Source organism: Lemur catta, chromosome 1 (assembly GCF_020740605.2).
Source record: "Lemur catta isolate mLemCat1 chromosome 1, mLemCat1.pri, whole genome shotgun sequence".
Lineage (NCBI taxonomy): Eukaryota > Metazoa > Chordata > Mammalia > Primates > Lemuridae > Lemur > Lemur catta.
In genome coordinates, this window is record NC_059128.1 from 24,645,632 (window position 1) to 24,671,347 (window position 25,716).

General features: G+C 38.4%; 1 protein-coding gene across 14 annotated transcripts in view; it reads right to left on the reverse strand.

Annotated features, from left to right (window-relative positions):
- Positions 1-25,716, reverse strand: part of TTLL5 (tubulin tyrosine ligase like 5) — a 271,668-nt gene that overhangs the window by 207,413 nt on the left and 38,539 nt on the right. For all 14 annotated transcript variants that reach the window (XM_045563414.1, XM_045563424.1, XM_045563393.1 and 11 more), the window contains 5 exons: positions 20,520-20,589; positions 19,946-20,030; positions 10,905-11,006; positions 8,755-8,846; positions 7,543-7,650 (listed from right to left, as the gene is read on the reverse strand). In XM_045563414.1, coding sequence (XP_045419370.1) covers positions 7,543-7,650; positions 8,755-8,846; positions 10,905-11,006; positions 19,946-20,030; positions 20,520-20,589 — 457 coding nt within the window. The remainder of the gene's footprint in view (positions 1-7,542; positions 7,651-8,754; positions 8,847-10,904; positions 11,007-19,945; positions 20,031-20,519; positions 20,590-25,716) is intronic.

Genomic DNA, 25,716 nt, shown 5'->3' on the forward strand with positions numbered 1-25,716 from the left:
CCTCTCCTCCCTTTATTCCTTCTCTTCTGCTCAGCTATTCAATGGTACATTTGTTCATGGTGAGATCCTCAGGTCTCTTTCCTTCTTAATTCTACTTCTCTTCCTGGGTGATCTCATGTATTCTCATGGCTACAATATTATGATGATGACACTCAAATCATATCTTCAGCCAAGTGTCTCCTGGACACCAAATCCATAATTCCAAATGCCTTCTAGACATCTTCACTAGGATATTCCACAGGTATTCAGTACTCAACAAAACAGTGCTTGTTATCTTTCCCCAGAACTGTTTGGCTTCCTATTATTCTCCATCTTGGAAAATGGTAACCCTATCCACCAGGCTCCAAAGCTAGAGAAACCCCCCTCACCAACTCCCAAGTACAACACAAAACCAGAATTCTTTCTTTTTCTTTTTAATCCAGCCTATCTTCTCTATTCCATTTGTTTTTTCTTACTTTTTTTTTTGAGACAAGGTCTCCCTCTGGTGCCTGGGCTAGAGTGCAGTGGCATCATCGTACCATCATAGTTCACTGCAACCTCAAATTCCTGGGCTCAAGCAATCCTCCTGCCTCAGCCTTCCAAGTAGCTTGGACTACAGGTGTGGCCTACCACACTTAGCAAATGTTTCTGTTTTTTGTAGAGATAGGGTCTCGCTATGTTGCTCAGGCTGGTCTCAAACTCCTGGCCGCAAGTGATTCTCCCACCTCAGCCCTCCAAAGTGCTAGGATTATAGGCATGAGCCACTGTGTCCAGCCCTCTATTTCTGTTTGATGTGTAATTTCTTAAGTGCACAATTTAATGAACCTTAACTGGATATCTCCATGTAACCCACACAGAACATTTCCATTACCCCAAAGAGATCTCTCATGCCCCTTTTTGGTAAATACACCCACCCCAATCTCTGACAACCACTAGTCTTATTTCATTCAAAATTAAGAGATTAGTTTTGCCTATTCTGGCACTTCATCTAAATGGAATCATATAGTATATACTCTTTTGAGTGTGGCTCCTTTCATTTAGCATGTTTTTGAGGTTCACTCATCTATCACTTCTTTAAGACAGATTTATTAAAGTATAATTTATATACAATAAAATTCACTCTTTTAAAATGTGCGTTTTGATGAGTTTTGACAAATATATACAGTTGTTTAAACACCACAATCAAGATACAAAACAATTTTATCACAAACATGCCTCTGTGCTCCTCTGTAATCTATCCTCATCCCTCCACCCGAACAACCACTGATCTGGTTTTTGCCCATTTTCTGCCTTTTCCAGAAAATCAAATAAATGGAATAAATATACTATATAGCCTTTTGAGACTGGCTTCTTTCACTTAGCATTGAGCTTTTGAGATTTATCTATGTTTTTACAAATATCAATAATATAGTTCATTTCTTTTATTGCTGAGTAGTATTCTATTATACGGACATTCCACAATTCACCCATTCAACAGCTGATGGACATTTGGGTTATCTCCAGTTTTGGGTAATTATAAATAAAGCTGCTGTGAACATTTGTGTACAGGTATTTGTGTGACCATATGGTTTCATTTCTTCTAGGTAAATACCTATGAGTGGGATTGGTGGGTCACATGTTAACTGTATATTATCACTGCATACCTCTTGCCTCCTTGGTCATTTCCCTAGCACTGTCCTTTCCCCACTGTACTCCATTCTCCAAAGCCATCAGAATTACCTTTTCTAAAAAATCAAATCTAACAGTCACAGAGACGGGCAGTCAATTGGCCCAGCAATAGACACTGATGTCAGCTTGGTTCCTGGAAGATTTTAAATTAGTCATTGCTTGTAATGTTGTACAGTATTCCCTTTGTTATAATTCTGTCATCTCAAACATTGGGTCAAATTATAAAGTTAAAGAAAGTTAAAGAAAAAAATATAATCCTATGTTCCCCTGCTCAAAAACCTCCAGTGGCTGTCTGTTGGCTACAGGATTAATTTAAACTTATCAGTTCTTTATTATCTGGCCCTAATCTACCTCCATAACCTTATCTCCTATCCCCCCATTCTATGCAGGCAATATCTAGTCACACTTCTTACTATTTAAAAAAATGTCACATGCTGTCATGATACTGCATTTTACATATCCTATTCCCTCTATTAGGAATGGCTTTCCATGGCTCCCTGGGCATAGCTGGCAACTCTTGTGTATTCCAAGAGCGCCTCAGTCACTCTACTACTTGTACTGTCATTTATCATTTCATGTCTGCTCCTCCCCACCCATCATTTGAGGGCAGGGGCCCTGTCTCATTCATCGTTATATACCAACTAGACTGAACCATAACTACCACATAGGAAACAATCAAGAAATATCAAAAGGGGGGAAGGAAACAAAGAAAAAAATTTTAAGTGAAACACACCGCACAGTTTTTGACAAAAACAAAATAATGTACAGTTACTGCCTCTAAAATAACCCTGACCATGAGACTTTAAACATTTTTAATATTTAAAACAAAGACACCAATCATAAAGAAAATACGATAAATTCTTATTAATAATTTTACATATTAAAGACATATTAAGGAAAAATCTAATAGATAGCTTAGACAGGGATGGGGGGAAAAAAGATTTGCTGAAGAAAATAATAATCCATTCAAGGCCTAAGAGATTACTAAACATGTCACACCACTAATTTTGGATCAATCCACTAACCCTCCCCAGAAATAAAGTCCCAGCTGAAGCTGTAGTCCCTGAGGCAATGGAAAGTACTGACACTAGCCAGAACTCACTGTCATTGAAATGATATTGTATAAAGGAAATTCTTTTCACCTTGGCTTTGGATTTGAGTTGAAAAGCTAAGAGGGAAGTCTTTATATGGGGTCCAGAAGAAGAATTTTAGAAAAAAGCAAACCAAGATCCCACAGGAAAATGAACTAAATAAAAGAAAAAGCCCAGAGCCAATTTGTTAACTAGTCCAATAAATCAATATGGTATCTGGCTACCAGATGTAAAGGTAGATTTGAAAAGAGTATCTAGGACTAGGTACTGTTGACTAGAGCAAAAAGTATGTCTTTTTCTGGCCTGATCTGCTAGAAAGGGTGATATCATTTTTCCTGAGCTCTAGTTACAGGAGAGCAGAGGGAGAATCCAGGACACGGGGCATACAAAGAGTGGCCAGACTCATCAGGACTTGCCTTTATGTGGGTAGAGAAAGAGCCAGAGAGACCTGGCTCCCAAACTTGGCTTTGCCATTTATTAGCTGCATGACCTAGGACAACTTATTTAACCTTTCTGAAGCTTTTTTCCTTCTCTATAAAACATGAATATAAAACAAAAAATTATTGAGAACTAACAGGAATAACCAGTGAAACTAAACTAACTAAAAGAAATAACCAATGTTTGCTTGGTATACAGTAGGTACTTCCTACATAAGTTCCTTCTATAGTAAACTTCTTTTTGCATCTAAACAGGAGCATGGAATAAATCAGAAAAGGAGATTATCTCAAAAAGTGAAAAGTTTGTTGACTTTTGTTATTTTTCTGTTGTTGGTCTAGTAGTTTATATTGTTGGAGAATGTATGCTGCCCACTTTCACTCCTTCAACAATTATTTACGGACACTCTCCCTATAAGAACCTCAGCTTACCCTGTGAAACGATCAAGAATGGTAGCAACTGAAGGCCAAACCCGATTTCATTCAAACAAAGAGGCATACTGGACATGGCTGGTCCTGAGCAAACATATCACTAGTTTCTGATCAGAACAAGGCCAAGCTGACCAGTCCTACAGGGGCCCCATAGCTCATCCACAGGATCCCATGCAGGAGAGGACCAGCGTCATAGCCCATCACTTCAGCCATCCTCATAAACATAGATAAAACCACTGTCAGCATCTTTAAGGGACAGCTAACATCCTGTTGTTTTTGGCTGTTTTTCTTCAACTGGTCAAAAAAGCTGTTCTCATAGCCAGTTATCTCACAGTGCCAATTTCCTAAGTATATTTAAAGGGTTGCTGTTTAAGCATATTATTTCACATGCTACTACATTTTCACAATCTTGGAAGACAGTAAAAACAAGATTGTCAAAATCTGTTTTTGGGGGGAGGTATCACAAAATCTATAAAACAAGAGGTCTATGATGAAATGTTTTGTTTGCCAAAATCCATCTTCTGAAGGCCCATTTCTTCAAGTTGAGTCACTTCCCTTTGAGTTCTTTCACTCACTAGCTAGAACCTGGGGCAAGGGTTAATTTCTCAGGGTCTCAATTTCCATATCTGGACTAATTATTCTCTAAGATCCTTTCCAGATGTACAAACCTATGAAAAAGTATTAAATGGCTAAGTTTCAGGTAGTTTGTAAAGGTTCCCAAGTCTATACTTAAACACTAATAATACAATGCGGGTATATGTATATATCATTTCACGTAAAATCTGTTTTGAGAAGAACAAACTGTTGATGGTAATGCACTGCTGAAAGACTAACTTACAGCTTGCACACAGCAGGAACTGGAAAAAATATTAAATGCATAAACAAACAAATGAATAGGAATATTGAAAATATCTGGAAATATAGCTGGATATTACAGGTGGTAGGATGGGGAAGAAATGACAGGACAGAAATACTTAGACAGTAATGGAATGCCCCAAGCAGAAATCCATAAGATAGAAGGGCAGAAACAATAACCAAAAAAATACAGTGAACCCCATTTCTGGACTACTAGCTTCCCCTCAAAGCACCAATGCTGTTCAAGCCAAAATCTTCTGGGAAGCTCTCGATTCCTGTTTACTCTAAAATAAATGGGAAAAAAAAAAAAAAGCTTATTCCTTGTAACTTAAATCCTAGGGGAGGTTAAGAGTCAGTGGGAGGCAAAGAGATTCATACAAATATACATGCATATACAAAATCATATCTGATGAGAGAAGGTTAATGAAGCACACAAAATCCCAGGGCTCACAGGAAGTGGAATTAGAACCACAAAAGCCAAGAAGACAGTCAACAACTTAAAAAACTCCAGATGCACTCAGTTTATTAAAATTGAACACAAGTAGGGAGGGAGAAAGGAGACCCACGGCTGATGAAATGGACTTAGGGGGTATTTCACTGAGTCAGAGAAAGTCACTGCTTTCTTTCACATCAGAACATTCTATTGTCATTAAGTTCAATAAATTCCTAAACTTCCAAAAGGCAATCAGGTTATAAAATAACATAGAAAAGGAAACATTCAGAAAAGCTTTTATACTTAACTATTTAGAACAAAGATTTTTACACCAAGGGCTATCAGAAATTACTCTCATAGAAGAGCCAAGTAGATGCAAAAAAGAAACTTTTAATTATTGTTTTAATCATCCTCAAACAATCTGCAGTAATTCTAAGAGCTCTCAGTCCTTACCCAGATCCACTGGGAAGCCTTCTGTCAGGCCACCAAAAGGCAGCTAAACCAAGTACCAATCACTCATTCAACAAACACTTCTTGAACATATTCTAAGACCAAAAGATGCTGCCATGCATGGGAATGGTGAAATACTGTCCTCCAGGAGCTTCCAGTCCAGTAGGGGAGACAGAAACATAAATGGATTCCAGATGGCACGCAGATACTAATGCAGAGTTATGCACAGAGTGCTGAAGATAGAGGGTGAGGGAGGCTAACTCTGACAGGGAGAGTTAGGAAAAACATCACCAAAGAAGTGATACTTGATTTTGTCTTGAAAGATGTCAGTAATCTACTAGGTCAAATAACATGAGAAAAGCATTTCAAATGCAGGATAAAATAGGTGCAAATGCAAAGGGTGAGAAAAGGACCTGGGAGGTCCAGGGAAATGGTGAAAGATATAGTTTGGCAGAATAGGGTAAGATGGGAAGGGGGGACACAGTGACTATTAAGAATTCAAGAAAATAAGCTCAGAGACTACTGGGGAAGTATGTGTATAAACAAAACATCACAATGCAATAGGAAAAGAATATAATGAAACAAGTACAGAACAGCATGAGGAAGCAGACACAACAGGGTATTTTGTTAGGCAAGACTTTCTAGAAGAGGCAATGTGAAGCTGAGTCTTAGAAAAGAAACAGGAGCCTGGAAGGCAGACAAAAGGAGAGTTTTCTACCCCAACAGCAGAACTTATATAAAGGCACAAAAGCACAGAGTGCCCAGATGTAGAGTATCATATAATTAGATTATAAAGTATGAGACAGGAAATAGAATGCTAGGAAAGTCAGTTGGGATCAAATTCTTAGAAGCCTTGAAGGTCCTATCAAGTTTCCATCATACTATTCAAACCTAGGGAGCCATTTAAGAATTTTAGAAGATGTGAACAGATACACATTTTAGAAAGATATTACAACCTCTTCTTATATAATTTTAGGTCCTGATTTATGTACCATCTTCTATTCACAGTCTCAACAATTCCCTTTGTTTACTGCCTCTTAAGTACAGAGTCATTATGATTGATAATCCATTAAAGAGATCAAGAATTATAATGTCTAATTATAAAAACAATAAAAAATGATTTTTATTGAGTACAAACGTAGGGGCCAGATATTGTGCCAAGTGCTTTCTTTGCAGGCAGCATCTCATTTGATCTTCATGGTACTCTTAGGAGGTACATACCATCATTACTGCTGTTTTATAGTTGAGAAAAATGGGATTCAAGTAAACTGCTGAAAATCACAAAACTAGGTAGGGGAGAAAATGAGTTTCAAACTAAAGCTGTCAGGCTCTAAAGCCCATATTCTTTATTTTCCTGTTATTCTGCCTTCTAAGTAAGCCGTGGCTCTTACATCCTTGCTGTTTGTATTATTCCATGCCATGCTTTAATCATCCTTCCCATCAATGACCCTAGTGTGTTTTACCAAAAAGCCTAACACCTGCTAAAAGCCTATGTTACTTCACCGACATTCACATAGGCAATCACTACCCAGCTCACATCCACATGGAAAGCAAATGTACACAGGCACCCTCAGTGCCACAGTCACAGCTAGTGGGTCAGTAGGTAAGAGGTTTTCTGACCCAGTGGTTGTGAATTGCTTATTACTTCTTCTCTGTGCAATCAGGGAGCTGGGGGTGGAGTAGAAAGGGAGGAAAGGAAGAAGAGAAAGAGGAGAAAGCAGAGAAGGAGGGGGAGAAGGAGAGGAGGAGGGGGAGAAATCCACTAGAAAGGAGACTAAAACAAAAAGGAGGAGTCATCGGAAAATGGGAGAAAGCACATACTGGTACCAGCCAGAGCTTCTTGGAAGAGTTCCAAGTCTGGCTGCCAAAGAGCTCTGGAATATATTTGTTAGAGCTGGATTCCTGTACAGTCCGTTTGCAGACTTTTTCTGACTGCATTCTGACAGAAAGAGCCACACTTTAGTTCCAATCTCTGCTTCCCACATAGAAAGCTAGTTACTCCTCGGGGGTAATTTCCAACTAAGCTCAATACTGGTCTCTGAGTAGGATCTTCATATGCTATATGAGCTTAGAAAGAAATGAAATTCCATCATATACCTCTTACTCCTACAGAATCACTAAGTCTCTCTACCCCAAAATCCCACTCCAACCTCCCAGGACCCTCTTCACAAAAAACGTTAAGCTTCTTGAGTCTCCTTACCAAAACAACTGCTGCGGTGAGGAACAAAGGTTTTGCAAGCTGTAGCAATAGCTAGTTCAGCAGAGATTATAGTCTTAATGATCAGGTCTTCTACATGGGCCATCAATGCTGCAAAAAAAATTAAAAATGAGGGAAGAAATACTAAAATGCATGGATTAATAGGACTGGATTCTAGGTCACAATATAATTATAAAAGCAGGTGTGTTCATTCAAAAAAGCCTCTATATGGCAGTCTCCTGAATGCATGCTACCAGGGCAGGCATATCTGTGGACAGACCAACACAGTCAAGGACATAGGTGCCAGGAGATACACCCAGGTGGCCTCCTATGACAGCAGAAAAGCAGAGAATGGAATAGGAGTCTTACTTCACTCCTCATGCTTCCCCTATTATCCTTTCCCCTGTGAACCGAAAGTCTCTTCTGGGACAGTTTGCCATTCTGCTCAAGGCTCAGCAATAGTGTCCACTTTGATTCTAAGCCCTGTGCTCAAACTCTGCTCACTCTCCAACTCAGCCACATGAATGACAGTGATTAACATAGAAAAATCTGAACTGAGGGCCAACACAGAGACAGGCAATTTGTTATATAAAAAGCTAATAGTGTCTTTTTTTTTTTTTGAGACAGAGTCTCACTCTGTTGCCCAGGCTAGAGTGAGTGCCGTGGTGTCAGCCTAGCCCACAGCAAACTCAAACTCCTGGGCTCAAGCAATCCTCCTGCCTCAGCCTCCCAAGTAGGTGGGACTACAGGCATGCGCCACCATGCCCGGCTAATTTTTTCTATATATATATTTTAGTTGGCCAGATAATTTCTTTCTATTTTTAGTAGAGATGGGGTCTCGCTGTTGCTCAGGCTGGTCTTGAACTCCTGAACTCAAGCGATCCACCCGCCTTGGCCTCCCGTGTGCTAGGATTATAGGCGTGAGCCACAGCGCCCGGCCTGACAGTGTCTTAGTTAGCAGTTCAACATTCAAAAGGATAAATTCTCCAAGGATTAAAGGAAAAACTTATGCCTTCTGAACTAGAAATAAGAAAAGGGATTTTGGAGGTCATGCAAAGCCTGTTCCCCAGTTTGTAAACTACAGGAAAAAGTAACACCAAGAACAATCATCCCATTGGATGTCTCAGCAACACTATCAGAGTTAGAGAGAATGATCCTAGCAAGAGACAATGGTAAAGGTAAAGAAGAGAAGAAGGAAAAAAGCCTGGTACTCACCAGTTGTGTCTCTGCCTTCTTGTTTCAGGTACCTAAGCATAGCACTCATGCTCCATTTATTCCCATAATCTTCCACTTCTGGATCATCACAACTAAAACAAATTCATGAATCAGGGTCACATATACAACTAGGCCTGGCTATAGAAACAAGATTGTTTACAAATAGCCTTCTTGTCCTTTTAAGTCTTTAAAAAAGCATTCACTTTGCTGATTCCACTCACTCACTTTTTTCTTGATCCTTTTTGTCATGTATCCCTTTGTACCAATTTCTTCAATAGAAATGAAAATGCACACAGTTTGCCTTATTGAAGAGGGTAGGGAAGAAGAAGGCAAATTCTTCCTTAACCAAACAATGATGCATAAGTCATGAAAGAGTGGAAGAAATATGTGAAAGAATGTAAACAAATTTAAGAATGGTTACAATAATTAATTAACAGATAGAAATGTTTGAGGATACAAACCTAGCCTTTGGAGGTAAATGTCACTTGAGTCCACAAAACAACCTGTGATGTCATTTTTTGACCAGAACAGAGTTGGGATGGGCTAGTGAGCTAATCTAGTGCAGCATTTTAATAAGCTAATCCAACACAGAATTGCTTTGGCAGCTGAAGCAAGCTCCCGCCTCTCTGATACCTTTTGAGGTATCACTGAAGGGAGAACACACTAGAGTGACAGGAAGAGTGATGAGTATACCACTGCTATAGCAGCAGAATGGCAAATGGTGCAGCCTCCCACGAATGCTGGAAGAGTCCTGCAATCTGGAACTTGTGTTTTACAGCTGTTGCCCCCTCATTCCCTCCCACTAGTCCACCCTCCACCAGTTGCACCTTTGCTCATCTTCCAAAGTGAAGGCATGATATCCCCAATCAATTCAAACACTGGTCACAGCATCCACAGTGAAACCTATATAACCTTGGCAACTATTCCATCACTTCCAGATTCCTTCCTTTCTTTCTTTCCTTGGACCCGCTAGGCACCTATTTTTAGTCTAAGTAGAAAGTAGCTGTTTGGGTCTCTTTTTTACTTTTCCACTTTCTGGCAAAATTATTGGGATGAAAGAAAACAGAGCAAGAAGAATATTTCCACACAGCTGGGCTGGTACTCCCTTCCACGAATCCTTTTCTGAGATGGCCTCATTTCTTTCTTTCTTTAATTTTTTTCCTAACATTTTCCCCCCGATTATACAAGTATTTGTTTTAGAAATAGTTAGAAAATACATAACAGCACAGAGAAAAAAATAAAAATCACCCACCCATGATGCCACCCACTATAGTTAAGCACAGTTAACATTTCAGTATTACTTCTAATCTGTTTGTTCTCTCCCCTCGGCAAAAATAAACAGCTTTAATAATAGATATCTGATATATTCAAGCAAGAAATTAAGTCACGTGTACTGTCTAGTAACCTGCTTTTTCCCCCTAACAATATCCTTTTTATCTTTTTTTAAGAGACAGGGTCTTACTCTGACACTGAGGCTGGAGTGCAGTGGCATGAGCATAGCTAACCGTAGCCTTGAACTCCTGGGCTCAAGCGATCCTCTGGCCTCAGCCTCCCAAGTAGCTAGGACTACAGGTGCATACCACCATGCCCAGCTAATTTGTTTTTATTTTTTATAGAGATGGGGTCTCACTATGTTGCCTAGGCTGGTCTCAAACTCCTGGCCTCAAGCAATCCTCCCACCTTGGCCTCCCAAAGTGCTGTGATTACAGGCATGAGCCACTGCACCTGGCCCATCCTTTATTTCTTAAGGTTAAGTTCCTAGAAATGGAACTGCTGGGTCAAAGGGAATAAATATTTTTAAAGCTTTTGATATGTTTTGCCAAATGCTGAAATGACCTCATTCTTGACTTCTAAAAAGTTCCATATGCCTATTAAATTCCCACCCCTAAGTCAAGTAAGGGAAGACAATAAGGAAGACAAAGCTTGTGAAGGCATATTTTGGTAGAGAAAGGTGACACTATACCTGGGACAGCAATGGAGAAGCAGCAGCAGATACACCTCAAAACTGTTACATGACTCTGACAGCTTGCCATATATGTTACATGGACATAAAAATAAAGCTATCCTTCAGTACAATATAACTTTCCACCTCTATAACACCCGCATCTGAGAATGACTTCTCTGACTCCTGCCTCATACACAGCCTATACCTGACATAGTCTCCACTCTTCTTATTCACACTGTAGTTTGTCAGATGCATGAACTGGTTCCGAATGTTCTTGGCTCCTTGATCATATCGCACAGTAGCAAACCTGATAGAAACGACACAGGTTAAATGCCAGGAACAGATTTTCAAGGAAATAGAGGCTAGAACTGAGGATCAATGAGGAAACAATAATAAAAGAGGGTGACATCATTATCTAACAAATACTGAGTGCCTTTTAAGTGCCAACTCCCATGCTAAGTGTTTTATATATAATATCACATTTAATTCAATCCTTAAAGCAATCCTATGAAGTAGGTAATATTATATCTAATTTTTAAAATAAATTTGAAACTAAATGTGACCCAGAAAGATTAAGTAACTTGCCCAAGATCACACTGACTCCAAAACCCATGGTCTTAACCACAAGATGCTGCTTCTCTTATATAGAATGTTATACCAATAGGAAGAATGAAAATTGAAAACATAGCTATTCACAATCTTGAAATTGTGTGTAGAATGCTGTGAATGATGGGACTTTAGCTGAGAAATACCTACTGAGTACCCACACAGTGCACAATACCATAGCATTCAATGAAAAAAAATTAAGCAAAAAGAAAAAAATATACAGAGCATAGCAATATAAAGACTTAGAGCTCATACCCATAGAAAGAATAGAACTAATCTATAATATTCATTTAAAAAGAACAATAATGGCAGCATGGACAGCAGACAAAGCAGAACAGCATAGTGCAAGAGACTAATTTTTGAATTTGGAAGGAAGGCAAAAGACAGGAGGATTAAACATGGAGCCCACTGAAAACAGGGCAGCAATTTGATATCCTGGACTACTGTCAGAAGACCAAAGTAGAAAATATATGTGCCTCTGAAGAAAGTTACCAGGAAAAGAGAAAACTTTCCAGCAGTGTTCAATATCAACAAAAGGACACTCAAGGCGAATGGTTATGGTAAATAGAATCCCTGTTTACATACCACTATAACCATACCACCCTTCACTATAGTGGTTTTCCCAAGAGGCATATCCAAGTGTGTGAAAAAAAACTGGAAGACCACAAGTTTATTTTTATATGATTTACAAATTATTTACATATGCTTATGCAGACTATGAAGTCAACATGAATTTTTACCACATTAAAGGTCAGTACTTAAAATTTTTTTTCTTCTCTATTTCTTCTCACCCACCCACTATCTCTGTTCACTAATTCTCTGTACCAGAAATAAACAAGAACCAAAGACAGAAAAGTTAAAAAACAAAAAAATATAAAACAAAAAACCTAGATAAACAAACATTAAGCCAGGAAAAGGATGTGGACAAAGAGAAAATGTTGACCAGACTAAAGGACAAGAGTTTGATGAGCACTATGTCCATGCTAAAGAAGGCCCTCAGATTTTCTAGAAACTTCCAGCAGTTATCACTTAACTTCTAGCCATGTCAATCTCTGGTGAGTAAACCTGGCCTATAAATCCCAATCTTCCTCTTACAGAGATTCTCCAAACAAGTGCAATGAAGTCAGTCATTTTCTAAATTCTTGTAAAATGCAAAGGGGGCCCTAGCTGGCCCCAGAGAGGCTGCCTGGCTCAACCAGACATTACCTCACAGTGACATACCTCCTGCCATCCTCTCCCCCAAAAGAATAATGAGTTAGAGGGAGAGAGAAAGTTCTGTTTCAGAGAAAGAAGCTTTCATTGTGCCTAACTATGAGTACCTGATCTAACTTGGTCAACATGAAAAGCCTGACAAAGTCTACGGTGAGCTGGAATCTGGTACCCAACACATCTGTCATTCCTATACTCCTTTTTTCAAGACGGCTGCACCTCAAAAAAATTCACTTTTTTTCTTCCTAATCTTCCTTTTCACTGGAGCATTTTATTCTGAACTTCAGCAAGGACAAGATTACTACTGTCATAGACCGGACTTCTACAAGAGTATAAGGAGCAGTAGGAAGTAAAAATTAAAAGAGAAACAAAAAAAAAATAACTTAAGCTTAAAGGAAAAGTTCCCCTATGGCGTAAAAGTGCTGCACTCTGTATTTCACTTAGCCCAACAGGGAAGACAGAAAGCCACGTAGAGGAATGGCAGGCACATATGCTCCTATTCCCTCCTAAATCAGTAAGATCTTATGGTGCTCACTAAAAGCTATATTAAATAAGCCATAATCATCTCTGATCACCATTTTCTTTTTATTGTCTAGATCAGAGGTCACACTAATCTTGGATTTGGCCTACTAGTCAAGTTCTGATTAACCTACAAAAGTTTTTTATTTTGTTTCATTTTTCTTTTAAACTTGAATTACTTGACTGACATTTAAAAATCAGACTCTCCTACTAGCAACCCTTCCTTCTTGCACCCAGGGCCCATGAGGAAGATGGTGAATGGGGTGAGAAGGCAGCCCAGAGGCAGTGCAAGGAAGTTATCCAAGCAGGGTGGTTACCCCATAGGGATCCAAATCCACACAATAAGGGCATCTGAGTCGGACAGTGCCCCAGCAGAGTCAGGAGATTGGCTACAGACAAGGGAACTGAGTAAATTAATAAATATGTTAAAGACATTGGGAGCCAGATTTCTCACTATTGGGGAAAAGACAGAAAAACATGGAAAGGGAAAAAGCTAGAATGAAGTCTGTAGTTTTGAACTAGAATTGGAGGTACTAGCATGAACTTCTGCTTTTCAACACATACAGATATAGAAATATAGATGTAAATGGGTACGTATGTATGCATACATATATTTCCTAAGTCTGTCCATTGCGTGGGTGAGAGAATAGAGATGCCCCAGAGCAATGGGAGTATCTAGCACCCAGATACTGATCTCTAAATACCACTCTCTGTTAAAAAGCCACCAGTACTCCTTGGAGAAATGGCTGATTCCAGGGATAGGTCAGAGAAAGAACAAGATGAACCTGAAACATTTTGTGCTCAAAGAATGATGGGGACATGTCAAAAGAACACAAAAGCCAGATTAAAGGGGCTCCCATTGGTCAAATCTTGGACAATTTAAGCATCAAAGTAAATCATGATAGTAAAGGATTACAACCCATTACATAAAATAAGAAGCCCTGTATAAAAATCACCATTTGGCAACCGTTATAGCAATAATTCATTCAGGCAAGAACATCAATAGGTATTAAAATTATTGGGTGAAATGGGATGAAGAACGAAATTTTACATGATTTCAAAGTATCTCTTCATAAAATACTCATTAATTACAAAGGAAAAGAAAAAGTAACTTTACAATGGAGAAATCTGGTAGATACAAACCTTAATCAAATGGTCAAACACCACTTAACAGTTATGTGCCATCAGATGTAATGCAATGAGAGGAACTAGCATCACTTCTGTGGTATTGCAGCTCAAAATGTATAACCTGGGTCTGATCATGAGGAAATATAAGACAAACCCAAATAGAAGGAAAATCTAAAATGACTGGCCTGTAATCTTCAAAAATGCTGAGGTCACGAAAGCCAAGGAACTGTTCCAGATACAAGGGGATTAAAAAGACATGACAACTAAACATAACATATGATCCTTTACTGGATCCTTTTGTTATAAAAAACATTATTAGGATAATTGGCACAATTTGAAGGAGCTCTCTAGATGCAGGGTAAAAGGCAGTTCTTTATACTATTTTTGCGGCTTTTCTTTAAGTTTAAAATGGTTTCAAAAGTAAAAGTCTAAAAAAATTGGTAAGTTTCGTAATAAAAATCTAGATGTTCAAGGATCCTTACCAAACCAAATCTGGAAATAACAGTATCAATGACTTGCTGGCACTGAATAGTAAATGCCTTTAGGTGAGACATATGCTTTTCCATCCATTCTCCACATGTACATACACAAGTGAATGTACTTGTGAGCATTTAGGTTTATGACCTTTAATTTAGACCTTCACACATTATCAAATTTCATCCGATTTAGGCCTGAAAGCTTCAACAAAATTTCTTTATAACAACAACCTAAAAGAGATAACTCTTTGCTAGGTATCCCAGGACCAAGCTTGCAATACAGTCACATGTCACTTAATGGCAGGGATATGTTCTAAAAAATATGTTGTTAGCAGATTTCATTGTTGTGTGAACATCACAGAGTGTACTTATACAAACCTAGATGGTACAGCCTACTGCACAACTAGGCTATAGGGTAGAGCCTATCGCTCCTAGGCTACAAACCTGTACAGCATGTTACTGTACTGAATACTGTAGGCAACTGGAACACACTTATAAGTATTTGTGTATCTAAATATATCTAAATATATAAAAGGTAATGCACTATGCTATGATGTTATGAAGGCTACAAAATCACCAGGCAATAGGAATTTTTCAGCTCCATTATAATGTTATGGGACCACCATCATATATGTGGTCGATCACTGACCGAAACATTATTAGGAGTGCATGACTGTACTTATCCTTATGCTGAAATTTACATGAGGAATTGAGTCTTGATCCTCCCTCTTAATGAGATCAAGATTTAGGAAAGCTCTCACGGACAGTTCTTTAATCCAAGAGAAAAGGGGGGGAACCTTCTTTGCTAAATTTGAAACCCTGGGTACTGTTTCACAACCTACTGATGAATATAGAACTACATGCCCTTCCTTTTTTCCCACAGTGAAAACAAACATGGATTGTCTTTATTCTGGCAATATTTTTATTCTGACAAATTCTTATATCAAAAGGCACGCCTCCTTCTTTTGCTTTTTAATGTTTCTAAGAATCAAAACAATGGTAATAATTTGTCTAAAAGTCTTGAGTGTCTGTGCGAAGAAGGGATTTCATTGTTAGGCATATAGTAGGTACTTGATAAGCATTAACTGAAACTGCACTGAAGTTGCTCGTGCCAAGATCTTTTCTAATAGGATCAAAAGGTGGAAAAAAGCACAGAGAGTTAGTGGGATCTTTTAAACTCTCTTCTCCTATTCAAAAACTATTTTGTTCTTCTAAGAATATGACACCATATATTCTTATGGCAAGGGTCATATATAGTCTAGATGTGGGACACTTAAACCCTCTCTTTTGGTAGTTATATTTTCTAACAAACATTCACTACAAACACACAAAGAAAAGAGAAGGCCAGCCCTGAGGAGGCCCTGGCTGTGGCAAATGAGTTATCTTTCAGCAGGTGTAGCCATTTTGAGCTACAGAGGCCTGGACAATGAAGACACAGCACCTCAGGCAGCCTTGCCAGGAGCCACTGGGTTTCATCCTGGCCTGACCCAGAAAAATCTTATGGAAGAGAACAAGAGGCCCAAGAGCTCTCTGATCTGCTGTCAACCAGCTGCAGCCGGGAGACTGCCAAAGTGCTGCAGTGACTAGGCAGCGCCCTACAGAGCCGTCTGGGAGGGGATTACCAGCCTGATCCTCTGTCTTTAGAGCCAGAAATGACTCAAACTTCACAAACAGCAAAGGCCTGCCAGGGAGTGTGACAATGAGCACTGGAAAGGGTTTTCTCCCCCTTGTTGGTGTCTCTTCTCCCCACTTGCTGCTGTGGCAGATTCTGGACAGTGTGCAGCCTGTGAGGTAATCTGAATTCCTTGGCAACCAGTAAGTACCTGAATTCTTTCAAAACCACAGGAATCCAGCAGAGAAAAGGTAAATATCCCTGTGGAGCCAGTGTTAATTAGCAGGGAAGGCTACTGAAGAAGGAACTGGGGGTGGGGAAAAAGGGAGAGGCATTAGAAATGCTTTGGGGTCTTTTCTGAATTTCCACTGAATAATATGGCTGGGCAGAAAAAAAAGCAGATCTGACTGGGCCTTCTCAGTGTCCTCCCCTCCCACCTCCACATCATGGTGGACGAATCTCTCAGTTCCCTGGGTAGGCACTCTCATGTCCCCAAGGTTGCGAATGCCACTTCTCTTTGAGTCTCTGACTACATATTTGGTTTACAACTCAATTTTGTTTTTATTTTTCCTGTTTGAGTGTAGATTTGGCTATTAGCTTCATCTCAAAAAGGGCTTTGTCAAATCATTTAAACTGAATACTGGATCTACCTAGAGCTATAAAATCCAGGACAAAATCGTTTTGGATTCCACCTCTGACAGGAAAAAGAATCTACACCATTTTGGTAGAGAATAGCACCTCTCTCTGGAAACTGAGTGTCCCCTGCTGGTACAAAACAGCAACATGCACATGAAATTCAAAAGTAGGATGGACTCTCTGAGGTGCTACTATAAGAATCACAAAACAATGGACCCAAATACCAGAAAGAGAATTTCATTTTAATACCTCTTCAATATTTTATCCACATATAAGAAAACAGTTGAGAATTCTCCTACTTCCTATGTTATAATAATAAAACAAGGACAACTGAAAACATCAATCTATGAAGAAACTAGGGTCTTTTTCTTTAGTAAGTTTAAGAAGATAAAAAATTTAAACAAAATAACTTATCACACAAAATAACTTATTTCACAAAACTGCCTCACGAAATGAACTTAATCTTTGTCACCTTGCATTAATCTGAGATCCAAAACAGAAGTGATATGGTGTATGAGCCTTCCTTTCTGAAAAAGAAAACTAATTACATTTGCCTACACTTCTGTCTCTTTAGGAAAGATGGTTTTCCTTGTTGAGCCTCAAAGTACAATGACCTAGGGAGCTCATCCCAGACTGAGTATCTCCAGTTATGTTCACATAACACGTGACTCAAGATTACTGCAAGGTGCAGATCTGGAGATGCTACAGACTATCGCTGAATGTAATGACACAGTTAAGCGGACTCTGAGTATTAAAAAGAAGCAGGTGAATGCCAAGACACATAGTGAGTGAAGACACAAGAACTTAGGCACATTGAAATTATTGCACAGAACAATCTACCTTCACAGGACTCCAGCAAATAATCCATCATATTGCTATGTATCATCTTTTTGTAAAGTTTTGATAAAGATTTATATTCACCTATATTTTCAGAAGAACCTAACCAAAGCCCTGAAAATTTCTGTTGTTTTTTGGTTCAATTTGGTCTGACATTTTAAAAACCTATTTTCCTAATTATTTTGAGAAAGAGCATCCATTGATTTATATATATTTTTATTTATTTATTTATGTTTCACCTTCTACTGGAAACAAAAGAGGAAGGTTACTCAATTCAGTGGATTCTGATTTCCAACACACAACCAATAGCTAAAGCACTTGTGTATCTGTAGTAAATTCTAAAATAAACACTGGTACTGCTCTCATTTTGTGCTCTGAACCATGAAGGTCTTAAAACTATGCCAAATTTTACCCACAGGGAGAGCTATTAATATTGTGGGTGAAATATCTTTGAAATATTAAGCAAAACACACTGGTATGGTATCCTTGAGAAACACTGACGCATAACCTTGATATTTTTTCTCTCTTTCCAAAGTCCAATTTGTGGCAGGACATAATTAGTTCCCTAGCAGGACACAGGAGATGAGGTGAGGTGAGGATGAGTGGAGGAAGGAGAATAGAGAAGCTTATAATATAGAAGCTCAGAGGTCTCAAATTACAAAATTGAAAATCCTCAGCACCTTGCATACCTAAGCAGAAGTTAGTGGTATATTTTATCTTCATTTTGTTCTGGATAACACAGGGACTAGGCTTTTATACCTAGTCCTGTACATCTATATTTGAAAGTATGAGTGCACATGCATCTACAAACACCACAGAAAATTTCTTTCCTATAAAAACCTGATTAGAACTAGTAGTCAGTTCCTGTTCAGATGCCTGCTCCAGCCCTTATTCAATAACTGAGAGATGTTTTAGTTCTCCCCGATCTCCATTTTCAAGGAACGAGAAACCAGAACTAGGGAGTTTAGGTAGCCCTCAATGTTCCCAGGGCTCAAATTCATAAATCTCAGTTAAGAATACAACAGAACTTATAAATGCTGTCACACTGCCACCTAGAGGCAAAGTCAAGACAGGGCTCAACCAGCTAGAAGCTTTAGTCCATTCTCACTCCAATTCTAGGTAAAGGATATATCAAAAAAGTTAAGTATACAAAATAGTTAAAATACCATTCTAAAATAATAGTTGTCAGAGTACAATAATATTTTCCAAAGCACCTATACCTAAATAGGTAGCCTTCTTTTATCCATGGTATTTCCCATCTTCAAAGTACATTTTCTAATATACAGAAATATACACTGACCATGCTTTTTTAGCTTGTCACGACTGCTCACAGATGCAAACCGCCTCCAAAATTGCTATGCTCTATAACAAACCCATTATGCATAAAAAAAAAACTTCAGGGCAAACTATTTGATTAAAATAAAATTGGTTTTGTGGGGGAAAGAACACAAGCATAGCAAAGTGACATACTTATTTTAAACAATTCAAGGGTATACAAAAACCACTGTCACCTGTAGATATGGGAAACAAAACTTCAAATTATTACAACGTGAACTTAATCTTGTAAGTCAGATTACCTTAAAACTTAAAAAGCACCTCAAGAAAAAGAAAACAATGTATATACAACTTGAATGTTAAAAAAAAAAAAAGCATGTAATACCCCCTAAATATGAGAGGGAATAAATAAAACAGTTCTGGTCTTGAGCTCTGGAGTCAGATCTGAGTTCAAATCCCTAGTCCACCACCAAGCAGCTGAAAGATCTCAGAAAAGTGACTTCAAGTTCCCTCACCTCTTTAAGTCTCAGTTTCCTCAACTGCAAAATGCATCAACTATAAGGTTGTTGTGAGTATTAAAATAAATGCCTAGTATACAACAGGTAAATAAATGTGGGATTTTGTTTTTCTAGATCTATTCTAAAGAAAAATGGCAAATTATCTTAATACCCTAGGGTCGGCACAACACTTGTCATTGCATGAAAATACCATGTGATCCTGGATCCCCAAGGGGAAATGTATGTTTACATATATTTATATGTGTGGACATACAAGTGAGAATGTAGACTAGTAAGACTGATTTCAGTAATCTGAAGTCCATCTCAGTATATATTCTATTTTCTTAAGATGAACATAACAGAAAGAAACAGTCTAATCTTAATAAACTGTTTAATGGGTCTAGTCAAATATACCCACTCCACCCCTCTACTCAAAAACAAAGTCTCTTACCTAGCCAATCCTTCTTCATAGAGATAGATGACAAGAGGATCATAGGAAGTCACGAGCACATAGAGGCGCAAGTCAAACTTGAAATCTAGAAAAAAAGTTTGGATTCATAGGAAAAACTAAGTTCATTTGTTTTCTGTTATAGAATGAACAGGACAATGTAACCAAGAAATATGAAAGAAAGAACATTCTTCCCCTCCATATGAAACATACTGCCCACATATGTTGCCTTTTGAGCATAAATAATAATTATATAATTGTAATATATATATAGTACATTATACTATTATATATAATGTGTTTAATGCATGTATATAGTTCAATTATATATAAACTGTACGTTTGCATACATATGTATGAATTATTGTATAACCTATAAAATACTTTCTCTTATATTATCTCATATCATCTTCAAAATAATCCCATGAGGTAGGTATGGAACAAGCCTCATCTCTGGAGCCACAGGTGCTACGAATTTCACACTAGCTTAATAAAGACTTACTAAAGAAGACTATGAAAAAGTTAAAAAGTATAGCAAGATCTAGCCCAATTTAATCAACGGCCTAACACAACTCACCATCTATGAGCAGGGGGTTGTTAATGTAACGGGAGACCAGGATGTTCTCTTCCAGGGAAATCTGGTTTGGCTATTGAGTAAAGAGAAAGAATGAAAAAGTAGAAATGCAAAGGAATCCTAATTTACAATATGGAGCAAAGTTCTTAATCTTTTAAGAAATGATAATATAGAAAACTAAAACTCCAGGAAAATTTTTCCTCCAAGGTACCCATATACTTGATAGGCTACATATCACTTCCATAAATTCTGTGGGTATCTAATTACAGTGGGGAAAAAATAAATTTACACAGCACCTCTCACATAATAAATACAGCCTAAACAGCTTTAAAGATTTATATACAAGATATTAAATAGTTATATGCCAAGAAAATAAGAGCAACATAAAAATAAATAAAAACTTGCTTTCTCGCAAATGTAAACTATGACAGAAATTTAAAAATACTACCACTATTCTTAAATGAAGGCTTTCATTAAGTTGTTTAGTGAACTTACAGATCCATAATGGATCCTAGCATTTCCTCTGTGAAATAAAATGGATATTTGATTGATTCACTCAAGGGCACTTTCTAAGTAACTATATGCAAAGACTGAATTAGATCTTTTAAAGATTTCTTCAATCAAGCACATGGGAGGGGGGAGGAAGGGATGGGTAAATTCACACCCAATGGGTACAATGCACACTATATGGGTGATGGACACACTTACAACTTTGACTCAAACTGTACAAAAGCAATTCATGTAACCAAAACATTTGTACACCTAGAATATTCTGAAATTTTTAAAAAAGATTTCTTCAATAAAAAAAGTTATTTATACAATAAATAGTGAGTATGTTGCACACTATACAAGGCACTAGCTATACAATAATGAAGAAAATAGACACAATCTCTGCCCTCATAGAACTTAAGATTTAGTAGCCCCTATCCCCAAAGAGTTTAATATTTAGGTAGAGGGACAGCAAAATATATATAATAATTTATAAGAACACAAAACAGCATATCCACAAATACAAGATGTCAGGTTACAAAGTCAAAGTGCAAACCAGTCCGGTGAGCCAGTTAGGGAAAGCTTGTCCTGGAAGAGCAGATGCAGAAGTGAGTGTTGAAAGCAATCAAGCACATGTGAGAGGAATGGAGGCCATCATGGGAAGGTGGTGCATGAACAAAGTCCAGCCAAAAGGAGGGTAGACAGATTCACAGACATGAGGCTAACAGACTGAACTGAGAAATAACAAAGGCATGGTAAGACAACTAAGAGGGAGAGACCCCACTGGCAAAGGGATTTGCACCCCTGGCAAGGGGAGTTTAGATTTAACATGGTGGAAAGCAGGAAGTTATTATGGGTTCTAGATTAAGGAAACAGTAAGATTAAAGTATCTGAAATAGAACAACTCTATGTTTGACTAGATTAAGACTGAGAAACCAGCTGGGAGTCAGCACAATCTATGTAGGACAAAAGGGTTCCAAAAGGGCAGTGGTAATGATAATAATTAGGATGATAATAGCTACAGAAGCAGCAACAGAAGTAACTATGAACATTTGCAGAATAATTAAAATTCAATAAATATACAGAACAATTCTATGTGCCAAGCACTGTTCTAGTGTATCACAGTATTATTTCACTTAATCCTTACCCAACCCTGTGAGGCAGGTATATCACTATCCACATTGTACAGACGAAAAGAGAATCAGAGAAGGTTAGGGACCTGCTCAAAGCCACACAGCTAATAAGCAACAGAGCAGCACTGGAACCCAGGCAGTCTGCCTCAGAGACTTAACTTTTAAGCACTATTCACACCTCTCCCCAATACTCTGCCCCCAAATAACTGTCCCCTAAATTCAAAAGTTTGTCTTTATAATAATGCATTTCCTACCCCACATACAATTGTTCATAAAATAAAAATAATTTTGTGACCCACAACATTATACACAACCACAATGAGCAACTCCAGAGTCAGAATGAGATTCCCCTATTTCCCACTCTTGCTATCTCCAAGTCAGAACACAGCTCTCACACCCATTTCTATGCATCATATGGACACAATGACACCAGTACTGATCCACCCCTAACAAACTTAATCACCCATACCACTTCCTGACATTTCTTGATCAGTTTCTCACAAGCACTATCTCCATTTTGAACCAACTTAGTAAGAACTGATGCAATCATTATACAGCTGCACCTAGCTGTGTTCTAAACCTAAAATTAAACAATCACAGCTCTCTCCCTACTTAGTAACACCTATAGGCTACAAGAGATACAAATCCACTCAATTTTCCTCCAAACCAGAAAATAAGCTGATAGTGGTCTTCACTCCATGACACACCTACTGCCCATGCCCATATCCTCTCTTCCCTTCATCACTGTACACATTTATCTTTTGAGTTACTAAACTTAACATAAACCCTTACATTATTTAGGTAACTTTAATATTTGTTCTATTGTCTTTACCTCTACTTTCTATCTGCATTGGGAATTAAATTGTAAACTTACAGAAGAAAAAGATGGTTCCAGTATACAGTTTCTTTGCATAGTGCTATACACTAAACAGCAACTAATGAAAACATTTTTATATCTTCAAGCCTATTTCATCAATCCCCTCTTAACTCATTTTAAATTATTCCAATTCTGAGCTCAAATTGCCTCCTAAAGCATGCTAAAGCAGGAATCTGAACTGTTAAGAAAATTGGAAACACATCCATTTTCCTTACTGGACCTTAAGATTAAAGCTCATGGTATCTGTTAAGTCATTGTAAAGTAGAATGATACAGAGGTTAAGAGTATGTATGTACTCTGGAATAAGCTAGACTTGAGTTACAACCTTGACTCTACCACTTACTAAGGAAATATTTAATAATAAGTACTTCATAGGGTTTGTATAGAGATTAAATGAGATTATATTTGGAAGGCACAGTGGTAGGCACATGTTAAACGCTCAGTAAATATCACTTATCATTATTGCTGCAAACTTAACAGTATCTATGTGGTTCTAATTACTAAGTTTCACAACTTGACAGCATTCATTACTACATGCCACATGCCATCCTACTCAAGAGCAGGGCACTGAGTTATAATGGAGATAGGTAAGAATTAGGAGATATGTAAGAATTAGGAGAATTTCTCAAAAGGTTTTAAGGAGTGACAGCACCTGGTACACAGTAGGCACTCCCTAAATATTTGCTAAGTAATGAGAAAAATTGAGAGGACCTAAGATAAAAACATATAAACAAATAGAAGAGAGTACAGAACTATATTCATAAGTCTAGGAGTGAATAGAGTGACCTAACACTCTCCTGATATGTCAAAATCTAAGGGAATATATTAATACTGTTTTTACCACGGATAATGTGTGAGACAAGGATGACAAAAATCTGATTTCCATAATCAAATTCACACCTTAATCAGGAAACACCAGGTCTTTGCCCTCCTCGATCTGAATGTACTAAATTGGGAAAATATGGCATTTAGTCACGGTTACTGAAGGAACTGGAGCAAACACCACTTTGTTCCTTTACGCTATACCTCTAGAGTTAAAGAGCACATCATTAAGACACCACGTTAGCCAACCAACCAAGATGCTTCCAGCTGCAGGAGTCCACAATTCTCTCTTCAGTATTACATAAAAGCAATGCTCTTTCTATCCTTTATCCTGTTCTCGGAATGGTTAAAGTTGCTATTTGCAGATATTTTCCAAAAGGTTATGACTATTCTAGGGAAGTTTTAATAAGAGGCCCTCTCTCACTCCAGTGGGAAGACAGGGAGAGATGTTTTCATTTGGCCCTCACAACTAACTCACTCCAACCCCCCCCTGCCAAATCCCTCACCCGTTCACGTTAGTTCTGCTCACAGACCCTCCCCTCCTCAGCACTCCCTCTCTCTCCCCCTCAAGTCTAAAAGAAAAGCAGGCAGCAGCCTTGGAAAGAGTTACTTCATCCAGTTGGCTAAGGGGTCACATATTCCATGGGAAAGGATCCAGGTATGGAAAAGAAGGGATGGTTAGGCCTTCTGTGTAAGGAGAAAGAGAAGTATTAACAACATGGTTTGTAGGTCTGGGTAAAAGGTGATAAAATTCCAGTTTGGGGGTGAAATGGGAATATTTTCCCATTATGTCCACATGCTGCCAGCTCCCCTAATGCCTGCTGGCATCTTCCCAGGCTTCTGTCTGGCACCTCCACTAAATACCTACAAGAATCAGACTCATTCCAAAGCTTCGCAAAGGGGGAGGGGGAAGGCAAAAGGTTCTGCCAAGTGCTTTGATCTATCCAGGGGGTCTCAAGGGATTCAGCCCAGGGAGAGGTGGGAGGAAGGAAAAGAGCTTACATACCCTGCCAAACACATTCTCTAAAGACATGTCACCCCTTTGAGACTCAGTATCCAGCAAAGACTTAGGGCACACGGTTCTCAGCCCCACCAGGGAAAGTTTAACTTTTGTATTCTTTATGATGCTAGCTTTAAAATAACAAATCACTAGGGCAAAAGAGCATTCCAAAAGAAAAAAAGTCCCAGATGAGCTGGGAATAGATCCTGTTCTTTTTGACTCATGTCTAAGAAAATAAAAAGCAAATTTGTACCATGGTTGACTTTCAATAGCAATTCCATTTGGCAGTTAAAACCCAAACCCAAACTAGTGCCGTCTATGAGATTCAAACAACACTGGAGCTCCTGGCACAGAACTGAAGGAAAAGCTATTGGAGAGGAACTTTCACGCCAAGGTCTCAGCAGAGACAAAAAAAGAGAGAGCCAAGGCACATGACCAGGGCCTTATTACACATGAGACTCAGGGATAAAGGACTCCAGAGTGACCCAGGCCAGGTAACAGAACTTGTAGCCTGGACGTGGGACTGTAGTAGTTGTTCTATCAAAATCAGATCCTATATATATTCAGCATGAAAGATCTAGCCATCATTGTACAGTTTCAGTACAGACTGAATTTAAGGATTTTTCAGTGGGAAAGACTCCTCAGAAAGTAAGTTTCTGTACATATAGGAAATAGCTCAATGTGAAAAGATAACTGGGGAATTTAAGACGGGGTATTGGCCATACATACAACACATCTACCTCCCCCTACCCTTTCCTTCCAGAGTTCCACTGGAAGGACAGAAAAAGTTATTTTCAAAAGAATGAAACGAAAACAAGGAGAGAAAAAAGTAAAAGGAGCCAGAACAGACCAAAAGTTTAAGAAAATCCTAAAAGATAG